The sequence below is a fragment of the Lactuca saligna genome, chromosome 9 (genome assembly GCF_052625555.1).
Source record: "Lactuca saligna cultivar CGN05327 chromosome 9, ASM5262555v1, whole genome shotgun sequence".
In the NCBI taxonomy this organism is placed as follows: domain Eukaryota; kingdom Viridiplantae; phylum Streptophyta; class Magnoliopsida; order Asterales; family Asteraceae; genus Lactuca; species Lactuca saligna.
In genome coordinates this window covers 194,075,008-194,088,331 of record NC_136425.1, presented here as the reverse complement: position 1 = coordinate 194,088,331, position 13,324 = coordinate 194,075,008, and the positions used below count along the sequence as shown (strand labels likewise).

General features: G+C 35.2%; 1 protein-coding gene across 1 annotated transcript; it reads right to left on the bottom strand.

Annotated features, from left to right (window-relative positions):
* Positions 1-5,734: 5,734 nt before the first annotated feature.
* Positions 5,735-8,937, bottom strand: LOC145017286 (putative disease resistance protein At5g66900). Its single transcript, XM_078975344.1, has 5 exons — positions 8,096-8,937; positions 7,621-8,021; positions 7,164-7,528; positions 6,883-7,079; positions 5,735-6,783 (listed from the first exon to the last, which is right to left on the bottom strand). The coding sequence occupies exons 1-5, from the start codon at positions 8,487-8,489 to the stop codon at positions 5,993-5,995; spliced, it is 2,148 nt and encodes a 715-aa protein (XP_078831470.1). The 5' UTR covers positions 8,490-8,937; the 3' UTR covers positions 5,735-5,992.
* Between the last annotated feature and the right edge of the window lie 4,387 nt (positions 8,938-13,324).

Here is a 13,324-nt window from a genome sequence, read left to right as displayed (position 1 = left end):
TACCTACCTTGTTTAGTCCAAGTTAGTGTGCCGATTAACCACACACGCTCCACCAACGACTTAGACAAAGTGTAAAGTGTAATTTCATGGATTAGCACCTTATTCACATTTTCCTAAAGTAACTAAGATTGGGAATTTAATAAAACATTTAGTTACTTTATAATATTCATCATACTTTGAATGAGAGTTTATAAGTCCTTGTCTTACCCGTTCGGCTAACGACCCTCCACCAGTCAAGCAAGTGGTGGGTGAGAGTAGACACCCATTAAGTCACCATTTTATAGGCAACAACCTTATACCCACCTTATAGACCGGCTTCGTGAATGAGGCGTACTAGCGGTAAGACGACTTTATTCTTATACATACATACATATATATATATATACATATATATATATATATATATATATATATATATATATATATATATATATATAATTATTAAATCATCATAATATAAGTATAAGGGTTGAATTTTAACTTTTAAAATTCTAGGGGTTGGAACTTAAAGTTTCAACTTAACTTTACTTGTTCCAAAACTTGAGGGCAAGTTTTGTAACTTTCAAAACTTTTCATTTCTTGTAACTTATGAGTTTAATAGAGTAATAAAATGAAGACTTTTCATTTTTCTAACTCTTGTGTTCTTTTAATGGTTTTAATTCAAGTGTGACTCTTGGTTTTCCATAACTTGAGGATAAGTTATGGACTCCATTAAAACACATTATGATCAAGAATTAATCTACCACATAGGTTACAAATAATTCCTATGATCATCTAAAACATCATAAGAACAAGAACATGAATATGAACACATTCATAAATTACACTTAAAACTTTGTAATTTTGATAACTAGTTGTTGTAAATGAATTAGCAAAGACATTACACCACCAAAAACAAGTTTTCAATTACCAAAACAGTTTAGGGTAATGTTTCTAATTCATTTCCAGCAACTAAATCGAAATTCTGCAATCAGTCGACCCTACTCGCCGAGTGCATGAACTCACTCGCCGAGTTGGTTGAAGATACACATGAACTCGACGAGTCCCCCCTATAGACTCGACGAGTCCACTCGCAGACAGCAAGATTTTCGACTTTTTTTTTCAACTTTTAAGCACAAATAAAAAACAAACAAGCCTAGGCTCTGATACCACTAATGGGTTTTGAGCATTCTAACACTTCCTAAGTGTACATGCAACCCTAATAACCTTGGATCTATGTTTGTCTAATTATCATGCAAAGTTGAATTCCAAGGTTATATTCCTATCTAGCATACATGGGGAACAATTTTAACTTAAAGTATAGATAGAATAACTTACCTTGTTGTTGTTTGTGTTCCTTGAAACCTTGTGAGCCTAGCACCCCAAGTGTGATGCCTCAAATGCTTCACACAACACCAAATGCTCTTGGAAGAACTTATGAGAGAACACACACTTCTCAAAAATCGGCCAAGCCCTCTTGTTTCTTAGTGTAGCCGATTTTGGTGGAGAATATGTTTCTTATATAGTGTTGACACATCTAGGGTTAAACCCTAATGTGTCATGACTCTTCATTTCCATGACCCATGGGTTTGTAACTCCCATGGAGCATCCTATGGGTGGAACCCAACTTGATAATCCATGGAGCCTCTTAGCCCACTATACAAGATATGGATGATTTACATAATCAACCCATATATTTAATTAGTTATCTTTTGATCACATAATTAATTCTAAATTAATTCTTGATAAAACTAATCAAATAATATTATTAATATATTAGAACTTATAATATATTAATAATCTCCAAGTGTTATTTCTCTCATTTAGTCTATCCAATTGCATGGTGCCATGCAACCCAGATAGACCATGCCGGGTCGGGTCAAGTACATACCAGAAATAGTTATGGACTTAGACACCTTATCCAACAAAATATTGAGCCATGCATGAGATCTAGATCTTTGGAGGAGAAAAGAAAGGTGTTAGAGGGTGTATGAGCCTTTATAGCCATGCCAAGGCTTAAAGGTTTTGACTTTATGGGATTAGAGGCTTAAGGAGAGCCAGATCTGAAAGTTGAAGGAGTGTCTTAACCGTTTAAGACCAAAATCCATGGAATGGATGAAACTGAGACTTACGTTGGGCGTAACTCTCAGTACGCGCAACGTAAGGGGTAGAGACCCCCGATTGTAGTTCATCGACGTACGCCCCGTGTACAGAAGCTGGTACGCCCCACGTACTGTTGGCTGTTGAGTTTTGTTGACTTTTAGGGTTTTGGTCAACATGTGGACTTTGAGTCAAGGAGGGGTGAAATGGTCTTTTACCCCTCTGTGGGATAATGAAAAGGTTTTAGCCTAGTCTTGGAAGCCTATATTAATTAGATTGATATTTCGTTGTGATTAGGCGAGGTTGGGTCGTCGTTTCGAGATTCGGAGAAATCGAGCACGTGAGATTCTAGACTTCCTACGAGGTGAGTCTTCTCACTATACTGTACCCGGAAGGGTATCTATGTGTGACCGGAAGGTCGGATATGTTGTGAGTTATATGCATTGTATGTGATTAAGTTAACCGTTTGTATGTGGTATGTATGCTATGCTTGATATGGGCCGGAAGACATTATGTTATGGGCCTGAAGGCATTGTGATGTGGACCGGAAGGTCGACGCGGGTATGACCGGAAGGTTTACTGGGTCGGGACGGAAGTCCCCTGAGACACATGGACCGAAAGGTCATGGCCTGGAAAGGCGTATGTGCGTAAGTAGTATTTTGGGGAAACTCACTAAGCATTTATACTTATAGTTGTTGTGTTATGTGTTTCTGGTACTAGCGAGGACCATGGGAAGGCGCCGACGTGATTTGTACACACTGACGGAAGATTTATTTTATGATCTTGGGATTTGACATATTTTGTATTATGATTATGATACATTGGATTTTATGGCCTGTTTTGGATGAAAACATGTTTTAAGAAATGAAAATTTTATTTTGAAAATTCACGTTGTTACAGGTCAGCGTAGAAATAGAAAGTCAGCGCAAAAATAGAAAGAGTCGCGCACCTTCTTCAACTCTCTGTACACCACTCGGGGAATGCATTCTCTGATCACAATCTTAGTTATAACGTTAATTTCCTCTAAACAATTTCATCTTCTTCAAGTTCATCAATGGTTGATGCAGCACTAGTAGGAGACTAGGAGTTGGATTAGGATCCATTGTTTCTAATCTATCAGATACCATTATACACTACGTAAGAAAGCCTGACAGTTTAGATCCCAACTGATTCGATTAGAAGAAACTGTCACGAGAATTAAACCGATGATTAATGAAATGGAGAAACTAACCGCAGTAGTAGATCGCCCGAAATCGGAAAAGGAGATGTTCATCACTCTTATGAGACACGCTGAAGACCTGGTTCTGTAATGCATACGTATCAAGTGGAACTTTTACAAGAAATACATTCACACGTTAAAATGGATGAGGTAAATGCATCGATGTTGAGATTCCTTCAGACTGATGTTCAGTTTTTGATGTTTAGGAATATACAGGATCCGCAAGTGGAGATAGGTGTGCAAAGGAGAAGGATCGAAGGGGATCAGGTCGTCGGTTGTGTGGCATATCATCGGTGAACGGCGATGTTATAGGATTTGACGATCGAGTAACGGATTTAAGGGTGATGATCCTCAAAGATTCGGCAAAAATCTTGCTACCCTGTGGAACAAATTTCATAAATTTCAATAGGGTAAATGGCACAAAAAACACTTTTTTTACATAGAAATTCGATTTTGACACTGTGTTTTTCAATTTGTTACAATTCTGACCATTTGACCAGTTAACCAGGTTACATGATGACGTGTCAGTTTTGATTACGTGACATGCTGACATGATATGCTGATGTGTCAAAATTGATTTTTTTTCCCACAAAAAACACTATTTTTCATTTTTTTCGATTTTGACACTAAGTTTAATTTTTTATTTCAATTTTGACACTTTGTTTTTTTTGTTCCAATCGAACATCATTTATCAAATTTTGTTCAATTTTGCCTATTTTTCATTTGAAACCGTATAAATATATTTTTTTAATTACATTTTAAACCGTATAAACATATTTTTTTCGTTTAAAAACCACATTTTTATTTAAATACAAGATGTTTTTGTTTTCTTACATTCAAAGCATTAGTTATATCATGAGAATCAAACTAACCATGAGTTTCTAATAAGATGTAAATGTTTGATGGGTTGAAAACTTGATATCCAAGTTTTGATCGACTACACGTCTCCAAACCTTCAAACACATTTTAAAGTTGCATATTTAATATAAAATACAATTTTTATATAACTGATACATATTTATACATAAAAATATGGTTTGAGTGTAAAATAATAATAATATTTAATATGTATTTATACAAAACTATGGTTTTTAAATGAAAAAAAACATATTTATACGGTTTAAATGTATTAAAAAATATTTATACGGTTTCAAATAGAAAATTGTCAACATTGAACAAAATTGGAAAAAATGATGTTCGATTTGGAACAAAAAACATAGTGTCAAAGTTGAAAAAAAAAATAAACATAGTGTCAAAATCGAAAAAAATAAAAACTTAGTATTTTTGTGAGAAAAAAATTTAATTTTGACATGTTAGCATATCATGTTAGCATGCCACGTCATCAAACCTGACACGTAATCATGCCACGTCAGCATGTAACATGGTTAACCGGTTAAGTTGTCAGAATTGTAACAAATTGGAAAACACAGTGTCAAAATTGACACACAAAAAAAAAACACGATGTCAAAATCGAATTTCTGTGTAAAAAGAGTGTTTTTTATGTCATTTAGCCATTTCAATATCTTCAATTAGTACATCAATCATAGAGTTCACACAACTGTGAAAATTGTCCTTGATCAAGTGCAAAAATAGGCAACAGTTTCAACGAATGCATATACACAACAAGTTGCCAAGCCTTGTGGAGATCGATATCCGACTCTTGTTATGATTTAATCACATTTCCCGCAATGTTATGCAATCTAATCCGCCTTAGGAAACTCAACATCATTAATTGCCTCAACTTGAGTTCACTTTCTGAAGGTTTTGGAAACATGAGGTATTTGTTAGTTTTGCGGCTTGCATCATGCTCGAATCTTATAGATTTGCCTGAATCGACGAGAAACCTGAAGAAATTAAAGGCTATTGATCTATCAAACTGTTTAAATCTAAATAAGTTGCCGGAGCATATAGGTGAGATGGGTGCTTAATCTGCCACCATTGGTCAAGGGTTTACACCAATTGGAAATTTTCTGCCACAAAAAAACCTCCTTCTTGTGGAACGATCTCATAAACGTGAAAATACAATTGGTAGAAGAATATAGATTTCAAACATGAAAGTAGAATAACATAAGTAGGTGGGTATGATCCTTAAATATATGTAGCTACGATCTTTTGTGTAAATCGTCCACCGTTACTTGTATTTATGGTTTTTATGAATTATCTACGACTGATGACAAAATGTAAATGTTATTCCATTGGTATTTTAAATTTAACTGTAAATGTACTTTTTCTATATATATATATATATATATATATATATATATATATATATATATATATATATATATATATATATATATATATATATATATATATATATATATATATATATATATATATATATAACAAGATAATCTAAATTGTAATTACGTTGATATACTTGTCAGATTTTGTAATGTAACATGCTAATATTGGGTATACCATCAAGAAAACATGTATCCAAAATTTTATTTAGGTAAACAAGCAAAACCAACTAAACGTACAATACCAATATTGGGAATAGTTAAATAGGTTACACGAAACATCAAGAAAACATGTATCCAAAATTTTACATACATTAAAAGTTCAATAGATAGAGAAGACAACCAACATAAGAATGCCCTACTAATAGCAAATATGAGAAGGTAAATCACAATATATCATATTAGCAAATAAGGTGAATATGTGATTATAAGCCTTGAACTTAAAACCGGATTAAACATGCACATCTCTTAGGATAATCTTCGAAAGGGTAGCAATTCTATCTTCTTCCACCAATTGTACTTCCACATCCTTGAAATCCCTCCATAACATTGCTATTTCTTCATCACAAACAACTTCAAGTGAGCCTAAATCATTGAATGACAATGGAAGCTCATGAAGCCCGGTGCAACCTCTCATATGAATCATCCCCAGACTACTCAACTCACCAATCTCCCATGGCAACTTATTCAAATGCAAACAGTCAGATAGATCAATAACCCTCAATTTATGCATGTTTCTCATCGATTCAGGCAATTCTTTAAGATTCCGAAATCCTTCGGTAAGCGAACTCAATTCATGGCAATTGGTAATGATTAGTTTTCTAAGGTTGATTGTATTGCAAAGCATTGAAGGAAATGTGATCAAATCATCGCAAGAGTCTATATCAATCTCCGAAAGCGTAGTTGTTAACTTATTGGTTATGTATTCGTTGAAACTGTCGCCTATTTTGCACATGATCACGGACATTTTTTGCAAGTTTTTTAACCCTAGGATTGATGTAGAGATTGAAGATATTGAGACGTGTTCTAACCTAATTGTAGTTAGATAGGATAAAGATTGTGGCAAGGGGAAGTTTTGAAGGTCTGAGAAGTTATACCCGTAGTTTGTTATGATTAGAACCTTTAGTTTCTTCATGCTTTGTATGAATTGTGGTAAGTGGTATACTTTTGACATGAAGTTCAATATGAAAACTTCAACTTCAGGGGCTCGAATGTCGTCCCATTTTAAAGAGAATCTTTCATCTGCCGTCATATAGTATGCATGATAGGATTAGAAGAATGAATAATGAAATTTCGAACTAGATATCATGTTATAAATTTGGGAAATGGGGTAAAACAAACCAGTGGTAATGGACAATATAGTGGCATTGATAGTATGAGGCAATTGGGGAAGGTCTTGTCCATTTGCATTTATGATTAACCTCTTTCTATGCTCTATTGGCTCTTGGTTGCTCAAACGAATAGCTAGCATTCTCATCAAATCGTGTTGTATAACAGCTTTCTCCTCACAATAATTGGCAATCATAGGCGAATCTATCCTACAATCAAATGAAAATTTATTCAAATTTGTCAAACCATTAAGTTTATTTCTTAATGTTAAATTGAATTCAGAAGCCAAATACCGAATTGGCAATAGAGTTGCAAGGTTTCTATAAGAGAGCTCTAAGAGACGTTTTATGGTAGCAAATCCGTGTTCATCATGATTGTATAAATGAACCCAGATGTCCATAAGCATTGTAGCCGATATTTTCTCATCTTCAGGAAATAATCCCAAATCCATGTAACATTGCTTGATTACAGATTCTTCTTCAAACACATCCAAACTTCGTGCTAGACAATGTTCTATAGACTGATGCAAATCCAAAACAGATTGCTGCCCATCAGATAGTTTGTTCAACATGATACACCAACTTACAAGGGGTTTACCCTTTAGCAAACCACCAATCACACTAAGGGCTAGTGGATGTTTCTTGCAACACTTCACCAACTACAAAAAGCTTATATTACTTAGCTAGAAGTTCCCAAAAGATATATGAATCCTACAAAGTTCAGTTTTATTTAATAAAGGTTTCATTCTACCTTGTCAACAAGATCATTCGGTATATATTTATTCACATGTTCTGAAAATGCAGAGTAATTAAACAGTGTGGTGGCATCTTGTTCGTTCAAAAGTTTCAATTGATATGTATTGAATTCTGTAAAAGTGGTTCTAGATGTAGCCAGAATCTTGTATCCTTTGAGATTGAACTTGAAGCGGTTAATAATCGAATCAGATAGGTTGGTAATGGAATCAGGCCATACATCATCCAGAACTAATAGTACTTCAGATCCATTTTCTCTTAAAAAGCTCCCCCATTGATTGATTGCATCATCATCGTGAATAAAATCGGCTTCCTTTCTCTCCAGTAAATTTTTTATGACGATTTTTAAATTGGGGGTGTCTGAGATGGTAGCGAAGTAGATGTTTCCACCAAAATTTTCTGTTCAAACGAGAAAACTGTAATCAATAACAGAAAGATCTGATGGTAGCGAAGGATGAAACGAGTTTGAATACCTTTAATTTCGGGATCATGGCAGAGCATAGTTACCAACGTAGTCTTCCCACAGCCTCCTGGAGCAGAAACAACTACAAATGAACATTCATCTCCGACTGAATCTTTGAGGACCATCTCCTTCAATTTTCTAACTCGATCTTCGAATCCTATCACAGAACCCTTCAACGACGGAATCCTACAAGATGAACGACTTGAATCCCCTTTCATCATACTCATTATCACTTTCTGATCTCGTACCATCACCAACTGAACATCAAACCGAAAGAATTCCAGCATCGATTTATTTAAAGCATCTAATTTCAACGCGTAAGTGTATCTCTTGTATAAATTCCATTTGACACGCTTGCATTTCAGAATTAGGGCTTCTGCGCCTTCCATCTGAGCGATGAACATATCATTTTCATGTTTCGGTCGATCCAATACTTTAGTTAGTTTCTCGATTTCAACAAAGATCGGCTTGATTCTCGTGATAGTTTCTCATATTTTAGTGAGCTTGGAGCTAAACTGCGAGGGTTTCTTTAATACGTCTATGATGACATCTGATAGTTTAGTAACAGCGACCCCTAGTACAGCCCCCAAAAATAACCCACCAGCCATTGATGAACTTGGAGAAGTTGAATTTGTCTGGACTTAATGAACTTTGAAACTGAAATTGTGATCGTAGAAATGAGAATGCATTCCCGACGATGGTCTGGAGAGAGTTGAAGATGATCAGTTAAGGTGGAGATGACCGAAGAAACAGGAAGAAGCTTCGCTAATTTGACCAGAAGTCAACTATTAAAATATATTCCATGTAGATACGGGTCACATGTGTCGTGTAACATGGTTGTCAAATTGATTATTTTAGGATTATACTGTCCCTCAGTTGTATAAAAAATCAGAAGAGGGATGCAGAAAGCAACTGACTAATCGATTAGTGTTACTTTGAAATATATTTACATATTATTGGTATTTTATTATTTTAAACTTATCAATAACTACCCTCACGCAGACCTTTTTCTGCCTTTCCATCACGCGGCAATGGCCCTCCGCATTACTTCGCCGTTTCGTCATCATTCATCAAACTTTCTTCGCCATGAATCGTCGTTGACTCTTTGTTTCTTTACAGTGCCTTCATCGTGTTCTTCATGTATATATGTTACCTCTTTTGTTATGTTCGTGCCTTTACTGTCACACCAAGACAAAAAACGGAAAGGAAAATCGCAGGTGCTTTGAAGTTGAAGGTGGTGTGATGGGTGTTATCTAAGTTCCGACATGGGGAAAATGCTCAAGCGGTTAACTTAGACTGGTTTACTGGTAGTGCCTGAAAAAACGAAAACTGAAACTTTTAAACACCTCTTAACCTTCGGATGAACCGGTGAAGTAAACTTTGTGACTCTCGGTCATCTTCTCAGGACCCAAGAAGGACTCCCACCGGTTGATTTAGCATCTTCCTTTCTTTTCTTCGATCCTACAACACATTAAAATGCAATCTTATCACATCACGTATTAAAAATCTCCAAATAAGAACTTAATAGAGTTAGATAGTGTGTTTTACCTGAAGCAGAGTCATACACCTTGGCTCTCCCATCTGTTATATCTCTCAAGTAGTCAGGGCAGTTTCATAACCAATGCCCCCTCTTTTGGCAGTAGAAACGTATGGATTCTTCTGGAATGGTACACAAGACTATCTAAGAGTCATCCTTTCTCTTGCGTAGAGAAAACTTTTCTAGACTTCCAATGTTGCCATTTCCCATAGACGGTTGAGATATTGATTTACCAGAAAATTTTGCTTGACCAGTGCGCCAAATCATTTCTGATTCGGCAACAATAAAAAAATAAGTCAAATCACTGAGGGTTACTTCGTGTTCCATCATATAGTACTCTCTAAAGAACTTACCATATGATTCGGAAAGTGAATGAAGAACCAAGTCAACAACCAACTTTTCTGAGACATCGACACCCAACATTCCCAATCTATTAATATGCAACTTCATATCCAAGACATGAGCGCATACCGACTTTCCATCTTCGTGTCTTTTCGTTAATAGGGCTTGAGTGACCTTAAACTTCTCAGGTCTTCGAACACGTGGGTCAGGGAGAATTATTGGAGGAGGTGGAGGAAGTGAAGAATGATTTCCATTTCCACAATCCAATCGTGGAACATCATCTTCAAGCGGAAAACTTTTTCCAACGGATTCAGGAAGACCATAGTTGTTAGACTTTGACATCTATAAAACGGGAGAAAATTCAAGTTAGTTGATTGAGCCCTTAATAAAACACCCAAATGAGATATTAAGGCTAGGACCCAACACACTATTCTACAATTTGGAAGAGGGATGCCGTAATCCAAATTGCAGAACATTTGAAGGTAGGTAAATGACGATTTACCAATTTCCACCATGAAAAACGAAAAAAAAAAAATTAAGTTTTAAATGAATTGAAACTCCTAGATCTTATGAGATTCATTGAACTTTTCAATGGCATGTTTAAATCTTGATTGTGCCCTTTATTTGAGACTGGGATGCCGAGGATTACAAATAAGTTGTCAATAACAATGCACATTAGCTTGGTACTCTCGATGTTACAAATCACCTAATCAATGTGCCAGTTAACCACACACGCTCCATTGATCTATGATAAACATCAAGCTACCAATTTCCATCCTTCATTGGTTCCATATTGGTGTGTCAGTTAACCACACACGCTCCATTAACGACTAATAAATGTGCAATGTGCAATTTCGTGGATTAGCACTAATTCCCCATTTTTCCTAAAGTAACTAAGATTTGGGAGTTTATAAAAGTGTTTAGTTACTTTGTATTTCATTAAACTTATAATGGAAGGTTGTGTCCTATCCTACCCGTTCGGCTAACGACCCTCCACTAGTCAAGAGTGCGGTGGCTAAGAGTGGATACCCATTCAATCGCAAATTTATAGGCAATTTCCTTAAGCACCCCTTAAAGACCAGGTTCGTGAATGAGGCCTACTAACGGTAAGACTGACCTTTTACTCATACATATATAATATTAGACTTTTAAATTTATATATAGTATAAGGGTGTATTTTACACTTTTAAAATACTAGGTTGTCTAATTTAATAAAATTATACTTTTAATTTAATTAAATATAAACCATATCATTATGGATTTATTAACTCTCTTTTAATTATACATTTAATTAACTTAATAAGACCATAAGGGTGTAATTTGAACTTTTTCAAACAACTACAGTTTTAGAATTTAAATTTTTCAAAATTAAACTTTTAACCAAAAATTTAAATTCCAAAACTTGAGGACAAGTTTTGAACTTTTCAAAACATTAAGGTTTAGAATTTAAATATTTCAAAATTAAACTTTTAATCAAAAATTTAAATTCCAAAACTTGAGGGCGAGTTTTGAAACTTTTCAAAACTATCTAGATCAAATTACAAATAATACAATTAATCCAATAATTGGTGATTATCTAAATATGACCTAATTCAATTTCTTGCAAGATAATCCATCAAATAATTAAATAATCAAAATTTATCAGATAAGGAAATAATTATTCAAATAAATGATAATTATCTTCTATTTTGGTAAGGATAATCACTCCATATCAATAAAAATCGTATTTTATCAACAAAAAACGTTTTTGGAAATTATCCCACAGCAAAATAGGTCAAAATCCCGCGAAATCAGCCATCTGCAACTCTGACTCGTCAAGTTAGCACTGGACTCGTCAAGTTCCATGTGGACTCGGCGAGTCCAGCACCCATAAAGTAGAATTTTGCGATTTTAAGCTTGAATGATTATGTAATACATCAAATACATTATACAAACAGCCTAGGCTCTGATACCACTGATGGGTTTTAAGCAAAACATCAATCTTATAGTGTACATGCAAACCCTAATGCTTTGGATCTAGTTTGTCTAATGAACATGTAATAATCATCCAAAGCTCATAAACCCTAGATCTAGCATACAATAATCGATATTATCATAATAAAAGGATTTAGATCTTACCTTGATTGTTATGTAGCAATAACAATCTCAATTCCTCTTGATCTTGACTCTTGAAAGCTTAGTGCCTCAAGTGTTGCATCTCTAATGGAGTCATAAACAACATAAGCAACAAGATGAACAAGGAGAGAGGGATGAGGCTCCAAGATACTCCAAGGAATGTTTAGCCACGTTTTTGGGAGCCCTAGGATTCCTTTTATACTTGTGTGGACTGCTAGGATTTTTGGGTGAAACCCTAATTCTCTACTTAGGCCTTAAGCAACCCATGGAGTCCCTCTAGAAAGCCCTTAGACGAAATCCATATGGGCTTCCCATAGATTTCGTTCAATCCCCTTTCAATTAGGAATCCATAGCCCACAATGCAATTATCTTGTAATTATAATATTAGTCCCCCAAGTTTAATTAATCTATTTTAGCCACAAAATTAATTCTTTACAAATATTAATTAAACAATATGATTTCTCATTTAATATATTATTCACATAATATATTAATAAATCATAATTAATCCTCTTTATCCTTAATTCATCCTATCAGTTTCTATGGTGAAGGCAACCCAAAAGGACCATGCTCGTAATCAGGTCAAGTACATACCAATACAGTTAGGGGCTTAGACACCTAATCCAACATACCTAAGGTTTGTTGACATATCGCCTCAACCCTACCGCTCTTCCCGAGCCTCCGTGCCTACGGCTTACAGCCGGCCCGCATCGGGTTTCTTGGTCTACCGCACAAAGTAGGCCCGCCTGAACCCATAACAAACACAATATTTCAACATATAAATAATCAGGACCAAGTAGGCACATGATACATGCAAACAGTAATCATAAAACTCACTACAAGCTACTAATCCTTTCACAACATACAGTCCCGCTACCAACTAACCCCCATAGAATGCATAACCATAAGTAACCAGATGTGAGATATCCACCCGAACAGATGGTCCTACTCTAGAGCCACAACCAAACAAGGAATAGGCAAGAGAACCTAGACCAAGAGATCTCAGGCTATCCTACATGACCACCGAAAGTCCCTAAGGGCACTCCATAGATGATAACCAGCAAGCATAGATAATATACAGTTCTATAGGTTATTACCATAAAACTGATGGGTTTTAGTCATAAGAACACCCTATGTGCTCATACAAACGCTAATACTTGGATCTAGGTTTCTCTATTGTACATGCAATTTATCCAAGACTATCAACCCTAGATCTAGCATATGATAATCAATATAACATATAAT